This window comes from Drosophila melanogaster, chromosome X (assembly GCF_000001215.4).
Source record: "Drosophila melanogaster chromosome X".
Classification (NCBI taxonomy): Eukaryota; Metazoa; Arthropoda; class Insecta; order Diptera; family Drosophilidae; genus Drosophila; species Drosophila melanogaster.
This window is the reverse complement of record NC_004354.4, coordinates 16,030,271-16,053,505: the sequence shown is the minus strand read 5'-3', so window position 1 is coordinate 16,053,505 and position 23,235 is coordinate 16,030,271. Positions and strand designations below refer to the sequence as shown.

At 35.8% G+C, this 23,235-nt stretch overlaps 1 protein-coding gene across 1 annotated transcript in view; it reads right to left on the bottom strand.

Moving 5' to 3' along the window:
- Nucleotides 1-23,235, bottom strand: part of Muc14A (Mucin 14A) — a 52,609-nt gene that overhangs the window by 8,217 nt on the left and 21,157 nt on the right. The window contains exons 6-10 of the mRNA NM_167482.4: nt 22,082-23,201; nt 19,463-22,016; nt 4,830-19,410; nt 1,117-4,093; nt 72-1,040 (exon numbers count right to left, since the gene is read on the bottom strand). Of these exons, the coding sequence (NP_727928.3) occupies nt 72-1,040; nt 1,117-4,093; nt 4,830-19,410; nt 19,463-22,016; nt 22,082-23,201 (22,201 nt within the window). The remainder of the gene's footprint in view (nt 1-71; nt 1,041-1,116; nt 4,094-4,829; nt 19,411-19,462; nt 22,017-22,081; nt 23,202-23,235) is intronic.

Here is a 23,235-nt window from a genome sequence, read left to right as displayed (position 1 = left end):
CTTTGAACTTGTTTGAGGAAGAGATGTTGATAGTGTCCACGGCTCTTCTGTCATTTGATTTTGTTCTGCACCTAGATTCTTGAAATGAAATGCTTTCTTCTGTTGTTAATTGAGGTAAAGATTTTGAAAGTTCTGATGTTTCCTCTTGATTTGTTTGATCTTCTGCACTCAAATCTGTAAGTGGACTATTTGTCATTGTAATTGATTGAGAAATCGACAGTGTCCTTGTATCCTCTAGAGAAGTTTTGTCTTCATTTACACTCTGACTCGAAAATGTATTGTTTGTCTTTGAACTTGTTTGAGGAAGAGATGTTGATAGTGTCCACGGCTCTTCTGTCATTTGATTTTGTTCTGCACTAGATTCTTGAAATGAAATGCTTTCTTCTGTTGTTAATTGAGGTAAAGATTTTGAAAGTTCTGATGTTTCCTCTTGATTTGTTTGATCTTCTGCACTCAAATCTGTAAGTGGACTATTTGTCATTGCTATTGATTGAGAAATCGAAAGTGTCCTTGTATCCTCTAGAGAAGTTTTGTCTTCATATACACTCTGACTCGAAAATGTAATGTTTGTCTTTGAACTTGTTTGAGGAAGAGATGTTGATGGTGTCCACGGCTCTTCTGTCATTTGATTTTGTTCTGCACTAGATTCTTGAAATGAAATGCTTTCTTCTGTTGTTAATTGAGGTAAAGATTTTGAAAGTTCTGATGTTTCCTCTTGATTTGTTTGATCTTCTGCACTCAAATCTGTAAGTGGACTATTTGTCATTGTTATTGATTGAGAAATCGACAGTGTCCTTGTATCCTCTAGAGAAGTTTTGTCTTCATTTACACTCTGACTCGAAAATGTAATGTTTGTCTTTGAACTTGTTTGAGGAAGAGATGTTGATAGTGTCCACGGCTCTTCTGTCATTTGATTTTGTTCTGCACTAGATTCTTGAAATGAAATGCTTTCTTCTGTTGTTAATTGAGGTAAAGATTTTGAAAGTTCTGATGTTTCCTCTTGATTTGTTTGATCTTCTGCACTCAAATCTGTAAGTGGACTATTTGTCATTGTAATTGATTGAGAAATCGACAGTGTCCTTGTATCCTCTAGAGAAGTTTTGTCTTCATTTACACTCTGACTCGAAAATGTAATGTTTGTCTTTGAACTTGGTTTGAGGAAGAGATGTTGATAGTGTCCACGGCTCTTCTGTCATTTGATTTTGTTCTGCACTAGATTCTTGAAATGAAATGCTTTCTTCTGTTGTTAATTGAGGTAAAGATTTTGAAAGTTCTGATGTTTCCTCTTGATTTGTTTGATCTTCTGCACTCAAATCTGTAAGTAGACTATTTGTTATTGTTATTGATTGAGAAATCGACAGTGTCCTTGTATCCTCTAGAGAAGTTTTGTCTTCATATACACTCTGACTCGAAAATATATTGTTTGTCTTTGAACTTGTTTGAGAAAGAGATGTTGATAGTGTCCACGGCTCTTCTGTCATTTGATTTTGTTCTGCACTAGATTCTTGAAATGAAATGCTTTCTTCTGTTGTTAATTGAGGTAAAGATTTTGAAAGTTCTGATGTTTCCTCTTGATTTGTTTGATCTTCTGCACTCAAATCTGTAAGTAGACTATTTGTTATTGCTCTTGATTGAGAAATCGACGGTGTCCTTGTATCCCCTAGAGAAGTTTTGTCTTCATTTACACTCTGACTCGAAAATATATTGTTTGTCTTTGAACTTGATTGAGGAAGAGATGTTGATGGTGTCCACGGCTTTTCTGTCATTTGATTTTGTTCTGCACTAGATTCTTGAAATGAAATGCTTTCTTCTGTTGTTAATTGAGGTAAAGATTTTGAAAGTTCTGATGTTTCCTCTTGATTTGTTTGATCTTCTGCACTCAAATCTGTAAGTGGACTATTTGTCATTGTTATTGATTGAGAAATCGACAGTGTCCTTGTATCCTCTAGAGAAGTTTTGTCTTCATTTACACTCTGACTCGAAAATGTAATGTTTGTCTTTGAACTTGTTTGAGGAAGAGATGTTGATAGTGTCCACGGCTCTTCTGTCATTTGATTTTGTTCTGCACTAGATTCTTGAAATGAAATGCTTTCTTCTGTTGTTAATTGAGGTAAAGATTTTGAAAGTTCTGATGTTTCCTCTTGATTTGTTTGATCTTCTGCACTCAAATCTGTAAGTGGACTATTTGTCATTGTAATTGATTGAGAAATCGACAGTGTCCTTGTATCCTCTAGAGAAGTTTTGTCTTCATATACACTCTGACTCGAAAATGTAATGTTTGTCTTTGAACTTGTTTGAGGAAGAGATGTTGATAGTGTCCACGGCTCTTCTGTCATTTGATTTTGTTCTGCACTAGATTCTTGAAATGAAATGCTTTCTGCTGTTGTTAATTGAGGTAAAGATTTTGAAAGTTCTGATGTTTCCTCTTGATTTGTTTGATCTTCTGCACTCAAATCTGTAAGTGGACTATTTGTCATTGTAATTGATTGAGAAATCGACAGTGTCCTTGTATCCTCTAGAGAAGTTTTGTCTTCATTTACACTCTGACTCGAAAATGTAATGTTTGTCTTTGAACTTGTTTGAGGAAGAGATGTTGATAGTGTCCACGGCTCTTCTGTCATTTGATTTTGTTCTGCACTAGATTCTTGAAATGAAATGCTTTCTTCTGTTGTTAATTGAGGTAAAGATTTTGAAAGTTCTGATGTTTCCTCTTGATTTGTTTGATCTTCTGCACTCAAATCTGTAAGTGGACTATTTGTCATTGTAATTGATTGAGAAATCGACAGTGTCCTTGTATCCTCTAGAGAAGTTTTGTCTTCATATACACTCTGACTCGAAAATGTAATGTTTGTCTTTGAACTTGTTTGAGGAAGAGATGTTGATAAGTGTCCACGGCCTCCTTCTGTCATTTGATTTTGTTCTGCACTAGATTCTTGAAATGAAATGCTTTCTTCTGTTGTTAATTGAGGTAAAGATTTTGAAAGTTCTGATGTTTCCTCTTGATTTGTTTGATCTTCTGCACTCAAATCTGTAAGTGGACTATTTGTCATTGTAATTGATTGAGAAATCGACAGTGTCCTTGTATCCTCTAGAGAAGTTTTGTCTTCATTTACACTCTGACTCGAAAATGTAATGTTCGTCTTTGAACTTGTTTGAGGAAGAGATGTTGATAGTGTCCACGGCTCTTCTGTCATTTGATTTTGTTCTGCACTAGATTCTTGAAATGAAATGCTTTCTTCTGTTGTTAATTGAGGTAAAGATTTTGAAAGTTCTGATGTTTCCTCTTGATTTGTTTGATCTTCTGCACTCAAATCTGTAAGTGGACTATTTGTCATTGTAATTGATTGAGAAATCGACAGTGTCCTTGTATCCTCTAGAGAAGTTTTGTCTTCATATACACTCTGACTCGAAAATGTAATGTTTGTCTTTGAACTTGTTTGAGGAAGAGATGTTGATAGTGTCCACGGCTCTTCTGTCATTTGATTTTGTTCTGCACTAGATTCTTGAAATGAAATGCTTTCTGCTGTTGTTAATTGAGGTAAAGATTTTGAAAGTTCTGATGTTTCCTCTTGATTTGTTTGATCTTCTGCACTCAAATCTGTAAGTGGACTATTTGTCATTGTAATTGATTGTGAAATCGACAGTGTCCTTGTATCCCCTAGAGAAGTTTTGTCTTCATTTACACTCTGACTCGAAAATATATTGTTTGTCTTTGAACTTGTTTGAGAAAGAGATGTTGATAGTGTCCACGGCTCTTCTGTCATTTGATTTTGTTCTGCACTAGATTCTTGAAATGAAATGCTTTCTTCTGTTGTTAATTGAGGTAAAGATTTTGAAAGTTCTGATGTTTCCTCTTGATTTGTTTGATCTTCTGCACTCAAATCTGTAAGTAGACTATTTGTTATTTCTCTTGATTGAGAAATCGACAGTGTCCTTGTATCCCCTAGAGAAGTTTTGTCTTCATTTACACTCTGACTCGAAAATATATTGTTTGTCTTTGAACTTGATTGAGGAAGAGATGTTGATGGTGTCCACGGCTTTTCTGTCATTTGATTTTGTTCTGCACTAGATTCTTGAAATGAAATGCTTTCTTCTGTTGTTAATTGAGGTAAAGATTTTGAAAGTTCTGGATGTTTCCTCTTGATTTGTTTGATCTTCTGCACTCAAATCTGTAAGTGGACTATTTGTCATTGTAATTGATTGAGAAATCGACAGTGTCCTTGTATCCCCTAGAGAAGTTTTGTCTTCATTTACACTCTGACTCGAAAATATATTGTTTGTCTTTGAACTTGTTTGAGAAAGAGATGTTGATAGTGTCCACGGCTTTTCTGTCATTTGATTTTGTTCTGCACTAGATTCTTGAAATGAAATGCTTTCTTCTGTTGTTAATTGAGGTAAAGATTTTGAAAGTTCTGATGTTTCCTCTTGATTTGTTTGATCTTCTGCACTCAAATCTGTAAGTGGACTATTTGTCATTGTAATTGATTGAGAAATCGACAGTGTCCTTGTATCCTCTAGAGAAGTTTTGTCTTCATATACACTCTGACTCGAAAATGTAATGTTTGTCTTTGAACTTGTTTGAGGAAGAGATGTTGATAGTGTCCACGGCTCTTCTGTCATTTGATTTTGTTCTGCACTAGATTCTTGAAATGAAATGCTTTCTGCTGTTGTTAATTGAGGTAAAGATTTTGAAAGTTCTGATGTTTCCTCTTGATTTGTTTGATCTTCTGCACTCAAATCTGTAAGTAGACTATTTGTTATTTCTCTTGATTGAGAAATTCGACAGTGTTCCTTGTATCCCTCTAGAGAAGGTTTTGTCTTTCATTTACCACTCTTGACTCGAAAAATATATTGTTTTGTCTTTTGGAACTTGATTGGAGGAAGAGATGTTGATAGTGTCCACGGCTCTTCTGTCATTTGATTTTGTTCTGCACTAGATTCTTGAAATGAAATGCTTTCTTCTGTTGTTAATTGAGGTAAAGATTTTGAAAGTTCTGATGTTTCCTCTTGATTTGTTTGATCTTCTGCACTCAAATCTGTAAGTGGACTATTTGTCATTGTAATTGATTGAGAAATCGACAGTGTCCTTGTATCCTCTAGAGAAGTTTTGTCTTCATTTACACTCTGACTCGAAAATGTAATGTTTGTCTTTGAACTTGTTTGAGGAAGACATGTTGATAGTGTCCACGGCTCTTCTGTCATTTGATTTTGTTCTGCACTAGATTCTTGAAATGAAATACTTTCTTCAGTTGTTAATTGAGGTAAAGATTTTGAAAGTTCTGATGTTTCCTCTTGATTTGTTTGATCTTCTGCACTCAAATCTGTAAGTAGACTATTTGTTATTTCTCTTGATTGAGAAATCGACAGTGTCCTTGTATCCCCTAGAGAAGTTTTGTCTTCATTTACACTCTGACTCGAAAATATATTGTTTGTCTTTGAACTTGATTGAGGAAGAGATGTTGATGGTGTCCACGGCTCTTCTGTCATTTGATTTTGTTCTGCACTAGATTCTTGAAATGAAATGCTTTCTTCTGTTGTTAATTGAGGTAAAGATTTTGAAAGTTCTGATGTTTCCTCTTGATTTGTTTGATCTTCTGCACTCAAATCTGTAAGTGGACTATTTGTCATTGTAATTGATTGAGAAATCGACAGTGTCCTTGTATCCTCTAGAGAAGTTTTGTCTTCATTTACACTCTGACTCGAAAATGTAATGTTTGTCTTTGAACTTGTTTGAGGAAGAGATGTTGATAGTGTCCACGGCTCTTCTGTCATTTGATTTTGTTCTGCACTAGATTCTTGAAATGAAATGCTTTCTTCTGTTGTTAATTGAGGTACGGAATTTGAAAGTTCTGATGTTTTCTCTTGATTTGTTTGATCTTCTGCACTCAAATCTGTAAGTAGACTATTTGTTATTGTTATTGATTGAGAAGTCGACAGTGTCCTTGTATCCTCTAGAGAAGTTTTGTTTTCATTTACACTCTGACTCGAAAATATAATGTTTGTCTTTGAACTTGATTGAGGAGGTGAAGTTGATAGAGTCCACGGCTCTTCTGTCATTTGATTTTGTTCTGCAATAGATTCTTGAAATGAAATGCTTTCTTCTGTTGTTAATTGAGGTACGGAATTTGAAAGTTCTGATGTTTCCTCTTGATTTGTTTGATCTTCTGCACTCAAATCTGTAAGTAGACTATTTGTTATTGTTATTGATTGAGAAGTCGACAGTGTCCTTGTATCCTCTAGAGAAGTTTTGTTTTCATTTACACTCTGACTCGAAAATATAATGTTTGTCTTTGAACTTGATTGAGGAGGTGAAGTTGATAGAGTCCACGGCTCTTCTGTCATTTGATTTTGTTCTGCACTAGATTCTTGAAATGAAATGCTTTCTTCTGTTGTTAATTGAGGTAAGGAATTTGAAAGTTCTGATGTTTCCTCTTGATTTGTTTGATCTTCTGCACTCAATTCTGTAAGGAGACTATTTGTTATTGTTATTGATTGAGAAGTCAACAGTGTCCTTGTATCCTCTAGAGAAGTTTTGTCTTCATTTACACTCTGACTCGAAAATATATTCTTTGTTTTTGAACTTGATTGAGCAGGTGATGTTGATAGAGTCCACGGCTCTTCTGTCATTTGATTTTCTTCTGCACTAGATTCTTGAAATGAAATGCTTTCTTCTGTTGTTAATTGAGGTAAAGATTTTGAAAGTTCTGATGTTTCCTCTTGATTTGTTTGATCTTCGGAACTCAAATCTGTAAGTAGACTATTTGTTATTGTTATTGATTGAGAAGTCGACAGTGTCCTTGTATCCTCTAGAGAAGTTTTGTCTTCATTTACACTCTGACTCGAAAATATAATGTTTGTCTTTGAACTTGATTGAGGAGGTGAAGTTGATAGAGTCCACGGCTCTTCTGTCATTTGAATTTGTTCTGCACTAGATTCTTGAAATGAAATGCTTTCTTCTGTTGTTAATTGAGGTAAAGATTTTGAAAGTTCTGATGTTTCCTCTTGATTTGTTTGATCTTCGGAACTCAAATCTGTAAGTAGACTATTTGTTATTGTTATTGATTGAGAAGTCGACAGTGTCCTTGTATCCTCTAGAGAAGTTTTGTCTTCATTTACACTCTGACTCGAAAATATAATGTTTGTCTTTGAACTTGTTTGAGGAAGAGATGTTGATGGTGTCCACGGCTCTTCTGTCATTTGATTTTGTTCTGCACTAGATTCTTGAAATGAAATGCTTTCTTCTGTTGTTAATTGAGGTACGGAATTTGAAAGTTCTGATGTTTCCTCTTGATTTGTTTGATCTTCTGCACTCAAATCTGTAAGTAGACTATTTGTTATTGTTATTGATTGAGAAGTCGAAAGTGTCCTTGTATCCTCTAGAGAAACTTTGTCTTCATTTACACTCTGACTCGAAAATATATTCTTTGTTTTTGAACTTGATTGAGGAGGTGAAGTTGATAGAGTCCACGGCTCTTCTGTCATTTGATTTTGTTCTGCACTAGATTCTTGAAATGAAATGCTTTCTTCTGTTGTTAATTGAGGTACGGAATTTGAAAGTTCTGATGTTTCCTCTTGATTTGTTTGATCTTCTGCACTCAAATCTGTAAGTAGACTATTTGTTATTGTTATTGATTGAGAAGTCGACAGTGTCCTTGTATCCTCTAGAGAAGTTTTGTCTTCATTTACACTCTGACTCGAAAATATAATGTTTGTCTTTGAACTTGATTGAGGAGGTGAAGTTGATAGAGTCCACGGCTCTTCTGTCATTTGATTTTGTTCTGCACTAGATTCTTGAAATGAAATGCTTTCTTCTGTTGTTAATTGAGGTAAAGATTTTGAAAGTTCTGATGTTTCCTCTTGATTTGTTTGATCTTCTGCACTCAAATCTGTAAGTGGACTATTTGTCATTGTAATTGATTGAGAAATCGACAGTGTCCTTGTATCCTCTAGAGAAGTTTTGTCTTTATTTACACTCTGACTCGAAAATGTAATGTTTGTCTTTGAACTTGTTTGAGGAAGAGATGTTGATGGTGTCCACGGCTCTTCTGTCATTTGATTTTGTTCTGCACTAGATTCTTGAAATGAAATGCTTTCTTCTGTTGTTAATTGAGGTACGGAATTTGAAAGTTCTGATGTTTCCTCTTGATTTGTTTGATCTTCTGCACTCAAATCTGTAAGTAGACTATTTGTTATTGTTATTGATTGAGAAGTCGAAAGTGTCCTTGTATCCTCTAGAGAAACTTTGTCTTCATTTACACTCTGACTCGAAAATATATTCTTTGTTTTTGAACTTGATTGAGGAGGTGAAGTTGATAGAGTCCACGGCTCTTCTGTCATTTGATTTTGTTCTGCACTAGATTCTTGAAATGAAATGCTTTCTTCTGTTGTTAATTGAGGTACGGAATTTGAAAGTTCTGATGTTTCCTCTTGATTTGTTTGATCTTCTGCACTCAAATCTGTAAGTAGACTATTTGTTATTGTTATTGATTGAGAAGTCGACAGTGTCCTTGTATCCTCTAGAGAAGTTTTGTCTTCATTTACACTCTGACTCGAAAATATAATGTTTGTCTTTGAACTTGATTGAGGAGGTGAAGTTGATAGAGTCCACGGCTCTTCTGTCATTTGATTTTGTTCTGCACTAGATTCTTGAAATGAAATGCTTTCTTCTGTTGTTAATTGAGGTAAAGATTTTGAAAGTTCTGATGTTTCCTCTTGATTTGTTTGATCTTCTGCACTCAAATCTGTAAGTAGACTATTTGTTATTGTTATTGATTGAGAAGTCGAAAGTGTCCTTGTATCCTCTAGAGAAACTTTGTCTTCATTTACACTCTGACTCGAAAATATATTCTTTGTTTTTGAACTTGATTGAGGAGGTGAAGTTGATAGAGTCCACGGCTCTTCTGTCATTTGATTTTGTTCTGCACTAGATTCTTGAAATGAAATGCTTTCTTCTGTTGTTAATTGAGGTACGGAATTTGAAAGTTCTGATGTTTCCTCTTGATTTGTTTGATTTTCTGCACTCAAATCTGTAAGTAAACTGTGTGCTGTTGTACTTGATTGCGGAAGATAAATATAAAGTGAACTTGCTGTAACACTTTTTAAGCGTTCTGATGTGCTTTCTTTAAGGTTGCATTCACAGATACACGAGTCCTTTCTTATTTCCAATTGGCAAGTACAATCACAGCCATGAAAACTTGATTGTTCAAATTTAATGTTTGATATTGTACTTAGGAAGGGTAAATGGCTTATTCCAGTGATCTGTATTTTTGGTAGGCTACTAGAAGTTGTACTCAACTGGAGTGGAGATTTTGATATATTTTCTTCTTCGTCAAGAGTCGGGTGATCTTTGTCTGTGCTTGAAATTTTTATTATATCACTGAACAGTGTGCTCGAAGAAGGAATTCGCTTTGATATTTGATACGGTCCTGTACTCGATATTTGTAATAATGTTGACAGATTTTTATTTTTTCCTTTGGTATTTGTATTTTCTTGCGTACTTTTATATGAAGGTGGATTTGAGGAGTACTGAAGATCTTCGCTTGACACTATTTGGCTTGCTGTTAAGATTGATTCGTCAATAGAATTGGTATCTGTCATACAGTTGCAGGTACACGAGTCTTTTCCTTGTTCCAATAGGCAAGTGCATTCGCAATCATTATGTGTAGATAGTTTACTGCTTGTTATGGGCTCTATCATATCTAAAGATGAAAACTGCGATGATATTTCATCGACCCTCGAAACTGTAAGAAAACTATTTGCTTTAGTACTTGATTGTGGAAAAGAAATAGATGTATCTTCTTGAAAAGTTTTGTCTTCTTTTACATTCTGACTCGAAAATATATTCTTTGTTTTTGAACTTGATTGAGAAAGTGATGTTGATAGTGTCCATGGCACTTCTGTTATATGATTTTCTTCTCCACTGGATTCTTGAAATGAACTGCTTTCTTCTGTTGTTAATTGAGGTACGGAATTTGAAAGTTCTGATGTTTCCTCTTGATTTGTTTGATCTTCTGCACTCAAATCTGTAAGTGGACTATTTGTCATTGTAATTGATTGAGAAATCGACAGTGTCCTTGTATCCTCTAGAGAAACTTTGTCTTCATTTACACTCTGACTCGAAAATATATTCTTTGTTTTTGAACTTGATTGAGGAGGTGAAGTTGATAGAGTCCACGGCTCTTCTGTCATTTGATTTTGTTCTGCACTAGATTCTTGAAATGAAATGCTTTCTTCTGTTGTTAATTGAGGTACGGAATTTGAAAGTTCTGATGTTTCCTCTTGATTTGTTTGATCTTCTGCACTCAAATCTGTAAGTAGACTATTTGTTATTGTTATTGATTGAGAAGTCGAAAGTGTCCTTGTATCCTCTAGAGAAACTTTGTCTTCATTTACACTCTGACTCGAAAATATATTCTTTGTTTTTGAACTTGATTGAGGAGGTGAAGTTGATAGAGTCCACGGCTCTTCTGTTATTTGATTTTGTTTTGCACTAGATTCTTGAAATGAAATGCTTTCTTCTGTTGTTAATTGAGGTACGGAATTTGAAAGTTCTGATGTTTCCTCTTGATTTGTTTGATCTTCTGCACTCAAATCTGTAAGTAGACTATTTGTTATTGTTATTGATTGAGAAGTCGAAAGTGTCCTTGTATTCTCTAGAGAAACTTTGTCTTCATTTACACTCTGGCTCGAAAATATATTCTTTGTTTTTGAACTTGATTGACGAGGTGAAGTTGATAGAGTCCACGGCTCTTCTGTCATATGATTTTCCTTTGCACTGGATTCTTGAAATGAACTGATTTCTTCTGTTGTTAATTGAGGTAAGGATTTTGAAAGTTCTGATGTTTCCTCTTGATTTGTTTGATTTTCTGCACTCAAATCTGTAAGTAAACTGTGTGCTGTTGTACTTGATTGCGGGAGATAAATATAAAGTGAACTTGCTGTAACACTTTTTAAGCGTTCTGATGTGCTTTCTTTAAGATTGCATTCACAGATACACGAGTCTTTTCCTATTTCCAATTGGCAAGTACAATCACAGCCATGAAAACTTGATTGTTCAAATTTAATGTTTGATATTGTACTTAGGAAGGGTAAATGGCTTACTCCAGTGATCTGTATTTTTGGTAGGCTACTAGAAGTTCTACTCAAATGGAGTGGAGATTTTGATATATTTTCTTCTTCGTCAAGAGTCGGGTGATCTTTGTCTGTGTTTGAAATTTTGGTTATATCACTGAATAGTGTGCTCGAAGGAGGAACATATTGCGATTGATTTCCAATTTCGCTTTGGGATATTTGATACGGTCCAGTACTCGAAATTTGTAATAATGTTGACAGATTTTTATTTTTTCCTTTGGTATTTGTATTTTCTTGCGTACTTTTATATGAAAGTGGATTTGAGGAGTACTGAAGATCTTCGCTTGACACTATTTGGCTTGCTGTTAAGATTGATTTGTCAATAGAATTGGTATCTGTCATACAGTTGCAGGTACAAGAGTCTTTTCCTTGTTCCAATAGGCAAGTGCATTCGCAATCATTATGTGTAGATAGTTTACTGCTTGTTATGGGCTCTATCATATCTAAAGATGAAAACTGCGATGATTGTTCTTCTGCCCTCGAAACTGAAAGTAAACTATTTGCTTTAGTACTTGATTGTGGAAAAGAAATAGATTGTGTCCTTGTATCTTCTTGAAAAGTTTTGTCTTCTTTTACATTCTGACTCGAAAATATATTCATTGTTTTTGAACTTGATTGAGAAAGTGATGTTGATAGTGTCCATGGCACTTCTGTCATTTGATTTTTTTCTGCACTGGATTCTTGGAATGAACTGCTTTCTTCTGTTGTTAATTGAGGTAAGGATTTTGAAAGTTCCGATGTCTCCTCTTGAGCTGTTTGCTCTTCTGCACTCGAACCTGTAAGTAAACTATTGGCTGTTGCAATTGATTGTGGGACAGAAATTGATGGTGTCCTTGTATCTTCTTGAAAAGTTTTGTCTTCTTTTACACTCTGACTCGAAAATATATTCATTGTTTTTGAACTTGATTGAGAAAGTGATGTTGATAGTGTCCATGGCACTTCTGTCATTTGATTTTCTTCTGCACTGGATTCTTGAAGTGAACTGCTCTCTTCTGTTGTTAATTGAGGTAAGGATTTTGAAAGTTCCGATGTCTCCTCTTGAGCTGTTTGCTCTTCTGCACTCGAACCTGTAAGTAAACTATTGGCTGTTGCAATTGATTGTGGAACAGAAATTGATGGTGTCCTTGTATCTTCTTGAGAAATGTTGTCTTCATTTACACTCTGACTCGAAAATATATTCTTTGTTTTTGAACTTGATTGAGAAAGTGATGTTGATAGTGTCCATGGCACTTCTGTCATTTCATTTTCTTCTGCACTGGATTCTTGAAGTGAACTGCTCTCTTCTGTTGTTAATTGAGGTAAGGATTTTGAAAGTTCCGATGTCTCCTCTTGAGCTGTTTGCTCTTCTGCACTCGAACCTGTAAGTAAACTATTGGCTGTTGCAATTGATTGTGGAACAGAAATTGATGGTGTCCTTGTATCTTCTTGAGAAATGTTGTCTTCATTTACACTCTGACTCGAAAATATATTCTTTGTTTTTGAACTTGATTGAGAAAGTGATGTTGATAGTGTCCATGGCACTTCTGTCATTTCATTTTCTTCTGCACTGGATTCTTGAAGTGAACTGCTCTCTTCTGTTGTTAATTGAGGTAAGGATTTTGAAAGTTCCGATGTCTCCTCTTGAGCTGTTTGCTCTTCTGCACTCGAACCTGTAAGTAAACTATTGGCTGTTGCAATTGATTGTGGAACAGAAATTGATGGTGTCCTTGTATCTTCTTGAGAAATGTTGTCTTCATTTACACTCTGACTCGAAAATATATTCTTTGTTTTTGAACTTGATTGAGAAAGTGATGTTGATAGTGTCCATGGCACTTCTGTCATTTGATTTTCCTTTGCACTGGATTCTTGAAATGAACTGATTTCTTCTGTTGTTAATTGAGGTAGGGATTCTGAAAGTTCTGATGTTTCCTCTTGATTTGTTTGATCTTCGGAACTCAAATCTGTAAGTAGACTATTTGTTATTGTTATTGATTGAGAAGTCGACAGTGTCCTTGTATCCTCTAGAGAAACTTTGTCTTCATTTACACTCTGGCTCGAAAATATATTCTTTGTTTTTGAACTTGATTGAGGAGGTGAAGTTGATAGAGTCCACGGCTCTTCTGTCATTTGATTTTGTTCTGCACTAGATTCTTGAAATGAAATGCTTTCTTCTGTTGTTAATTGAGGTACGGAATTTGAAAGTTCTGATGTTTCCTCTTGATTTGTTTGATCTTCTGCACTCAAATCTGTAAGTAAACTGTGTGCTGTTGTACTTGATTGCGGAAGATAAATATAAAGTGAACTTGCTGTAACACTTTTTAAGCGTTCTGATGTGCTTTCTTTAAGGTTGCATTCACAGATACACGAGTCCTTTCTTATTTCCAATTGGCAAGTACAATCACAGCCATGAAAACTTGATTGTTCAAATTTAATGTTTGATATTGTACTTAGGAAGGGTAAATGGCTTATTCCAGTGATCTGTATTTTTGGTAGGCTACTGGAAGTTGTACTCAACTGGAGTGGAGATTTTGATATATTTTCTTCTTCGTCAAGAGTCGGGTGATCTTTGTCTGTGCTTGAAATTTTTATTATATCACTGAACAGTGTGCTCGAAGAAGGAATTCGCTTTGATATTTGATACGGTCCTGTACTCGATATTTGTAATAATGTTGACAGATTTTTATTTTTTCCTTTGGTATTTGTATTTTCTTGCGTACTTTTATATGAAGGTGGATTTGAGGAGTACTGAAGATCTTCGCTTGACACTATTTGGCTTGCTGTTAAGATTGATTCGTCAATAGAATTGGTATCTGTCATACAGTTGCAGGTACACGAGTCTTTTCCTTGTTCCAATAGGCAAGTGCATTCGCAATCATTATGTGTAGATAGTTTACTGCTTGTTATGGGCTCTATCATATCTAAAGATGAAAACTGCGATGACATTTCATCGACCCTCGAAACTGTAAGAAAACTATTTGCTTTAGTACTTGATTGTGGAAAAGAAATAGATGTATCTTCTTGAAAAGTTTTGTCTTCTTTTACATTCTGACTCGAAAATATATTCTTTGTTTTTGAACTTGATTGAGAAGGGGATGTCGATAGTGTCCATGGCATTTTAGTCGTTTGATTTTCTTCTGCACTGGATTCTTGAAATGAACTGCTTTCTTCTGTTGTTAATTGAGGTAAGGAGTTTGAAAGTTCCGATGTCTCCTCTTGAGCTGTTTGCTCTTCTGCACTCGAACCTGTAAGTAAACTATTGGCTGTTGCAATTGATTGTGGGACAGAAATTGGCAGTGTCCTTGTATCTTCTTGAGAAATGTTGTCTTCATTTAAACTCGGACTCGAAAATATATTCTTTGCTTGTGAACTTGATTGAGAAAGTGATGTTGATAGTGTCCATGGCACTTCTGTCATTTGATTTTCTTCTGCACTGGATTTTTGAAATGAACTGCTTTCTTCTGTTGTTAATTGAGGTAAGGAGTTTGAAAGTTCCGATGTCTCCTCTTGAGCTGTTTGCTCTTCTGCACTCGAACCTGTAAGTAAACTATTGGCTGTTGCAATTGATTGTGGGACAGAAATTGATAGTGTCCTTGTATCTTCTTGAGAAATGTTGTCTTCATATAAACTCGGACTCGAAAATATATTCTTTGGTTCTGAACTTGATTGAGAAAGTGATGTTGATAGTGTCCATGGCACTTCTGTCATTTGATTTTCTTCTACACTGGATTCTTGAAATGAACTGCTCTCTTCTGTTGTTAATTGAGGTAAGGATTTTGAAAGTTCCGATGTCTCCTCTTGAGCTGTTTGCTCTTTTGCAATCGAACCTGTAAGTAATCTATTTGCTGTTGTACTTGATTGTGGGACAGATATTGATGGTGTCCTTGTATCTTCTTGAGAAATGTTGTCTTCATTTAAACTCTGACTCGAAAATATATTCTTTGGTTCTGAACTTGATTGAGAAAGTGATGTTGATAGTGTCCATGGCACTTCTGTCATTTGATTTTCTTCTGCACTGGATTCTTGAAATGAACTGCTCTCTTCTGTTGTTAATTGAGGTAAGGATTTTGAATGTTCCGATGTTTCCTCTTGAGCTGTTTGCTCTTCTGCAATCGAACCTGTAAGTAATCTATTTGCTGTTGTACTTGATTGTGGGACAGATATTGATGGTGTCCTTGTATCTTCTTGAGAAATGTTGTCTTCATTTAAACTCTGACTCGAAAATATGTTCTTTGCTTGTGAACTTGATTGAGAAAGTGATGTTGATAGTGTCCATGGCACTTCTGTCATTTGATTTTCTTCTGCGCTGGATTCTTGTAATGAACTGCGCTCTTCTGTTGTTAATTGAGGTAAGGATTTTGAATGTTCCGATGTCTCCTCTTGAGCTGTTTGCTCTTCTGCACTCGAACCTGTAAGTAATCTATTGGTTGTTGCAAATGATTGTGGGACAGAAATTGATAGTGTCCTTGTATCTTCTTGAGAAGTTTTGTCTTCATTTACACTCTGACTCGAAAATATATTCTTTGTTTTTGAACTTGATTGAGAAAGTGATGTTGATAGTGTCCATGGCACTTCTGTCGTTTGATTTTCTTCTGCACTGGATTCTTGAAATGAACTGCTCTCTTCTGTTGTTAATTGAGGTAAGGATTTTGAATGTTCCGATGTCTCCTCTTGAGCTGTTTGCTCTTCTGCACTCGAACCTGTAAGTAAACTATTGGCTGTTGCAATTGATTGTGGGACAGAAATTGGTAGTGTCCTTGTATCTTCTTGAGAAATGTTGTCTTCATTTGAACTCGGACTCGAAAATATATTCTTTGCTTGTGAACTTGATTGAGAAAGTGATGTTGATAGTGTCCATGGCACTTCTGTCATTTGATTTTCTTCTGCACTGGATTTTTGAAATGAACTGCTTTCTTCTGTTGTTAATTGAGGTAAGGAGTTTGAAAGTTCCGATGTCTCCTCTTGAGCTGTTTGCTCTTCTGCACTCGAACCTGTAAGTAAACTATTGGCTGTTGCAATTGATTGTGGGACAGAAATTGATAGTGTCCTTGTATCTTCTTGAGAAGTTTTGTCTTCATTTACACTCTGACTCGAAAATATATTCTTTGTTTTTGAACTTGATTGAGAAAGTGATGTTAAAACTGTCCATGGCACTTCTGTCATTTGATTTTCTTCTGCGCTGGATTCTTGTAATGAACTGCGCTCTTCTGTTGTTAATTGAGGTAAGGATTTTGAATGTTCCGATGTTTCCTCTTGAGCTGTTTGCTCTTCTGCACTCGAACCTGTAAGTAATCTATTGGTTGTTGCAAATGATTGTGGGACAGAAATTGATAGTGTCCTTGTATCTTCTTGAGAAGTTTTGTCTTCATTTACACTTTGACTCGAAAATATATTCTTTGTTATTGAACTTGATTGAGAAAGTGATGTTAAAACTGTCCATGGCACTTCTGTCATTTGATTTTCTTCTGCACTGGATTCTTGAAATGAACTGCTCTCTTCTGTTGTTAATTGAGGTAAGGATTTTGAATGTTCCGATGTCTCCTCTTGAGCTGTTTGCTCTTCTGCACTCGAACCTGTAAGTAAACTATTGGCTGTTGCAAATGATTGTGGGACAGAAATTGATAGTGTCCTTGTATCTTCTTGAGAAGTTTTGTCTTCATTTACACTTTGACTCGAAAATATATTCTTTGTTATTGAACTTGATTGAGAAAGTGATGTTAAAACTGTCCATGGCACTTCTGTCATTTGATTTTCTTCTGCACTGGATTCTTGAAATGAACTGCTCTCTTCTGTTGTTAATTGAGGTAAGGATTTTGAATGTTCCGATGTCTCCTCTTGAGCTGTTTGCTCTTCTGCACTCGAACCTGTAAGTAAACTATTGGCTGTTGCAAATGATTGTGGGACAGAAATTGATAGTGTCCTTGTATCTTCTTGAGAAGTTTTGTCTTCATTTACACTCTGACTCGAAAATATATTCTTTGTTATTGAACTTGATTGAGAAAGTGATGTTGATAGTGTCCATGGCACTTCTGTCATTTGATTTTCTTCTGCGCTGGATTCTTGTAATGAACTGCGCTCTTCTGTTGTTAATTGAGGTAAGGATTTTGAATGTTCCGATGTTTCCTCTTGAGCTGTTTGCTCTTCTGCACTCGAACCTGTAAGTAATCTATTGGTTGTTGCAAATGATTGTGGGACAGAAATTGATAGTGTCCTTGTATCTTCTTGAGAAGTTTTGTCTTCATTTACACTTTGACTCGAAAATATATTCTTTGTTATTGAACTTGATTGAGAAAGTGATGTTAAAACTGTCCATGGCACTTCTGTCATTTGATTTTCTTCTGCACTGGATTCTTGAAATGAACTGCTCTCTTCTGTTGTTAATTGAGGTAAGGATTTTGAATGTTCCGATGTCTCCTCTTGAGCTGTTTGCTCTTCTGCACTCGAACCTGTAAGTAAACTATTGGTTGTTGCAATTGATTGTGGGACAGAAATTGATAGTGTCCTTGTATCTTCTTGAGAAGTTTTGTCTTCATTTACACTCTGACTCGAAAATATATTCTTTGTTTTTGAACTTGATTGAGAAAGTGATGTTGATAGTGTCCATGGCACTTCTGTCGTTTGATTTTCTTCTGCACTGGATTCTTGAAATGAACTGCTCTCTTCTGTTGTTAATTGAGGTAAGGATTTTGAATGTTCCGATGTCTCCTCTTGAGCTGTTTGCTCTTCTGCACTCGAACCTGTAAGTAAACTATTGGCTGTTGCAATTGATTGTGGGACAGAAATTGGTAGTGTCCTTGTATCTTCTTGAGAAATGTTGTCTTCATTTGAACTCGGACTCGAAAATATATTCTTTGCTTGTGAACTTGATTGAGAAAGTGATGTTGATAGTGTCCATGGCACTTCTGTCATTTGATTTTCTTCTGCACTGGATTTTTGAAATGAACTGCTTTCTTCTGTTGTTAATTGAGGTAAGGAGTTTGAAAGTTCCGATGTCTCCTCTTGAGCTGTTTGCTCTTCTGCACTCGAACCTGTAAGTAAACTATTGGCTGTTGCAATTGATTGTGGGACAGAAATTGATAGTGTCCTTGTATCTTCTTGAGAAGTTTTGTCTTCATTTACACTTTGACTCGAAAATATATTCTTTGTTATTGAACTTGATTGAGAAAGTGATGTTAAAACTGTCCATGGCACTTCTGTCATTTGATTTTCTTCTGCACTGGATTTTTGAAATGAACTGCTTTCTTCTGTTGTTAATTGAGGTAAGGATTTTGAAAGTTCCGATGTCTCCTCTTGAGCTGTTTGCTCTTCTGCAATCGAACCTGTAAGTAATCTATTTGCTGTTGTACTTGATTGTGGGGCAGAAATGGATAGTGTCCTTGTATCTTCTTGAGAAGTTTTGTCTTCATTTAAGCTCTGACTCGAAAATGTATTCTTTGCTTGTGAACTTGATTGAAATTGTGATGTTGATAGTGTCCATGGCACTTCTGTCATTTGATTTTCTTCTGCGCTGGATTCTTGTAATGAACTGCGCTCTTCTGTTGTTAATTGAGGTAAGGATTTTGAATGTTCCGATGTCTCCTCTTGAGCTGTTTGCTCTTCTGCACTCGAACCTGTAAGTAAACTATTGGCTGTTGCAATTGATTGTGGGACAGAAATTGGTAGTGTCCTTGTATCTTCTTGAGAAATGTTGTCTTCATTTGAACTCGGACTCGAAAATATATTCTTTGCTTGTGAACTTGATTGAGAAAGTGATGTTGATAGTGTCCATGGCACTTCTGTCATTTGATTTTCTTCTGCACTGGATTTTTGAAATGAACTGCTTTCTTCTGTTGTTAATTGAGGTAAGGAGTTTGAAAGTTCCGATGTCTCCTCTTGAGCTGTTTGCTCTTCTGCACTCGAACCTGTAAGTAAACTATTGGCTGTTGCAATTGATTGTGGGACAGAAATTGATAGTGTCCTTGTATCTTCTTGAGAAGTTTTGTCTTCATTTACACTTTGACTCGAAAATATATTCTTTGTTATTGAACTTGATTGAGAAAGTGATGTTAAAACTGTCCATGGCACTTCTGTCATTTGATTTTCTTCTGCACTGGATTCTTGAAATGAACTGCTCTCTTCTGTTGTTAATTGAGGTAAGGATTTTGAATGTTCCGATGTCTCCTCTTGAGCTGTTTGCTCTTCTGCACTCGAACCTGTAAGTAAACTATTGGCTGTTGCAATTGATTGTGGGACAGAAATTGGTAGTGTCCTTGTATCTTCTTGAGAAATGTTGTCTTCATTTGAACTCGGACTCGAAAATATATTCTTTGACTTGTGAACTTGATTGAGAAAGTGATGTTGATAGTGTCCATGGCACTTCTGTCATTTGATTTTCTTCTGCACTGGATTTTTGAAATGAACTGCTCTCTTCTGTTGTTAATTGAGGTAAGGATTTTGAATCTTCCGATGTCTCCTCTTGAGCTGTTTGCTCTTCTGCACTCGAACCTGTAAGTAAACTATTGGTTGTTGCAATTGATTGTGGGACAGAAATTGATAGTGTCCTTGTATCTTCTTGAGAAGTTTTTTCTTCATTTACACTTTGACTCGAAAATATATTCTTTGTTTTTGAACTTGATTGAGAAGGTGATGTTGATGGTGTCCATGGCACTTCTGTCGTTTGATTTTCTTCTGCACTGGATTCTTGAAATGAACTGCTCTCTTCTGTTGTTAATTGAGGTAAGGATTTTGAATGTTCCGATGTCTCCTCTTGAGCTGTTTGCTCTTTTGCACTCGAACCTGTAAGTAATCTATTGGCTGTTGCACTTGATTGTGGGACAGATATTGATGGTGTCCTTGTATCTTCTTGAGAAGTTTTGTCTTCATTTACACTCTGACTCGAAAATATATTCTTTGTTTTTGAACTTGATTGAGAAAGTGATGTTGATAGTGTCCATGGCACTTCTGTCGTTTGATTTTCTTCTGCACTGGATTCTTGAAATGAACTGCTCTCTTCTGTTGTTAATTGAGGTAAGGATTTTGAAAGTTCCGATGTCTCCTCTTGAGCTGTTTGCTCTTCTGCACTCGAACCTGTAAGTAAACTATTGGCTGTTGCAATTGATTGTGGGACAGAAATTGGTAGTGTCCTTGTATCTTCTTGAGAAATGTTGTCTTCATTTAAACTCTGACTCGAAAATATATTCTTTGGTTCTGAACTTGATTGAGAAAGTGATGTTGATAGTGTCCATGGCACTTCTGTCATTTGATTTTCTTCTGCACTGGATTTTTGAAATGAACTGCTTTCTTCTGTTGTTAATTGAGGTAAGGATTTTGAAAGTTCCGATGTCTCCTCTTGAGCTGTTTGCTCTTCTGCACTCGAACCTGTAAGTAAACTATTGGTTGTTGCAATTGATTGTGGGACAGAAATTGATAGTGTCCTTGTATCTTCTTGAGAAGTTTTGTCTTCATTTACACTCTGATTCGAAAATATATTCTTTGTTTTTGAACTTGATTGAGAAAGTGATGTTGATAGTGTCCATGGCACTTCTGTCATTTGATTTTCTTCTGCACTGGATTCTTGAAATGAACTGCTCTCTTCTGTTGTTAATTGAGGTAAGGATTTTGAATGTTCCGATCTCTCCTCTTGAGCTGTTTGCTCTTCTGCACTCGAACCTGTAAGTAAACTATTGGCTGTTGCAATTGGTTGTGGGACAGAAATTGATAGTGTCCTTGTATCTTCTTGAGAAATGTTGTCTTCATTTAAACTCTGACTCGAAAATATATTCTTTGGTTCTGAACTTGATTGAGAAAGTGATGTTGATAGTGTCCATGGCACTTCTGTCATTTGATTTTCTTCTGCACTGGATTTTTGAAATGAACTGCTCTCTTCTGTTGTTAATTGAGGTAAGGATTTTGAATCTTCCGATGTCTCCTCTTGAGCTGTTTGCTCTTCTGCACTCGAACCTGTAAGTAAACTATTGGTTGTTGCAATTGATTGTGGGACAGAAATTGATAGTGTCCTTGTATCTTCTTGAGAAGTTTTGTCTTCATTTACACTTTGACTCGAAAATATATTCTTTGTTTTTGAACTTGATTGAGAAGGTGATGTTGATGGTGTCCATGGCACTTCTGTCGTTTGATTTTCTTCTGCACTGGATTCTTGAAATGAACTGCTCTCTTCTGTTGTTAATTGAGGTAAGGATTTTGAATCTTCCGATGTCTCCTCTTGAGCTGTTTGCTCTTCTGCACTCGAACCTGTAAGTAAACTATTGGTTGTTGCAATTGATTGTGGGACAGAAATTGATAGTGTCCTTGTATCTTCTTGAGAAGTTTTGTCTTCATTTACACTTTGACTCGAAAATATATTCTTTGTTTTTGAACTTGATTGAGAAAGTGATGTTGATAGTGTCCATGGCACTTCTGTCATTTGATTTTCTTCTGCACTGGATTCTTGAAATGAACTGCTCTCTTCTGTTGTTAATTGAGGTAAGGATTTTGAATGTTCCGATGTCTCCTCTTGAGCTGTTTGCTCTTCTGCACTCGAACCTGTAAGTAAACTATTGGTTGTTGCAATTGATTGTGGGACAGAAATTGATAGTGTCCTTGTATCTTCTTGAGAAGTTTTGTCTTCATTTACACTTTGACTCGAAAATATATTCTTTGTTTTTGAACTTGATTGAGAAGGTGATGTTGATGGTGTCCATGGCACTTCTGTCGTTTGATTTTCTTCTGCACTGGATTCTTGAAATGAACTGCTCTCTTCTGTTGTTAATTGAGGTAAGGATTTTGAATCTTCCGATGTCTCCTCTTGAGCTGTTTGCTCTTCTGCACTCGAACCTGTAAGTAAACTATTGGTTGTTGCAATTGATTGTGGGACAGAAATTGATAGTGTCCTTGTATCTTCTTGAGAAGTTTTGTCTTCATTTACACTTTGACTCGAAAATATATTCTTTGTTTTTGAACTTGATTGAGAAGGTGATTTTGATAGTGTCCATGGCACTTCGTCGTTTGATTTTCTTCTGCACTGGATTCTTGAAATGAACTGCTCTCTTCTGTTGTTAATTGAGGTAAGGATTTTGAACGTTCCGATGTCTCCTCTTGAGCTGTTTGCTCTTCAGCACTCGAACCTGTAAGTAAACTATTGGCTGTTGCAATTGATTGTGGGACAGAAATTGGTAGTGTCCTTGTATCTTCTTGAGAAATGTTGTCTTCATTTAAACTCGGACTCGAAAATATATTCTTTGTTTTTGAACTTGATTGAGAAGGTGATGTTGATAGTGTCCATGGCACTTCTGTCGTTTGATTTTCTTCTGCACTGGATTCTTGAAATGAACTGCTCTCTTCTGTTGTTAATTGAGGTAAGGATTTTGAATGTTCCGATGTCTCCTCTTGAGCTGTTTGCTCTTCTGCACTCGAACCTGTAAGTAAACTATTGGCTGTTGCAATTGATTGTGGGACAGAAATTGGTAGTGTCCTTGTATCTTCTTGAGAAATGTTGTCTTCATTTAAACTCTGACTCGAAAATATATTCTTTGGTTCTGAACTTGATTGAGAAAGTGATGTTGATAGTGTCCATGGCACTTCTGTCATTTGATTTTCTTCTGCACTGGATTCTTGAAATGAACTGCTCTCTTCTGTTGTTAATTGAGGTAAGGATTTTGAATGTTCCGATGTCTCCTCTTGAGCTGTTTGCTCTTCTGCACTTGAACCTGTAAGTAAACTATTGGCTGTTGCAATTGATTGTGGGACAGAAATTGGTAGTGTCCTTGTATCTTCTTGAGAAATGTTGTCTTCATTTAAACTCGGACTCGAAAATATATTCTTTGTTTTTGAACTTGATTGAGAAGGTGATGTTGATAGTGTCCATGGCACTTCTGTCGTTTGATTTTCTTCTGCACTGGATTCTTGAAATGAACTGCTCTCTTCTGTTGTTAATTGAGGTAAGGATTTTGAATGTTCCGATGTCTCCTCTTGAGCTGTTTGCTCTTCTGCAATCGAACCTGTAAGTAATCTATTTGCTGTTGTACTTGATTGTGAGACAGATATTGATGGTGTCCTTGTATCTTCTTGAGAAATGTTGTCTTCATTTAAACTCTGACTCGAAAATATATTCTTTGGTTCTGAACTTGATTGAGAAAGTGATGTTGATAGTGT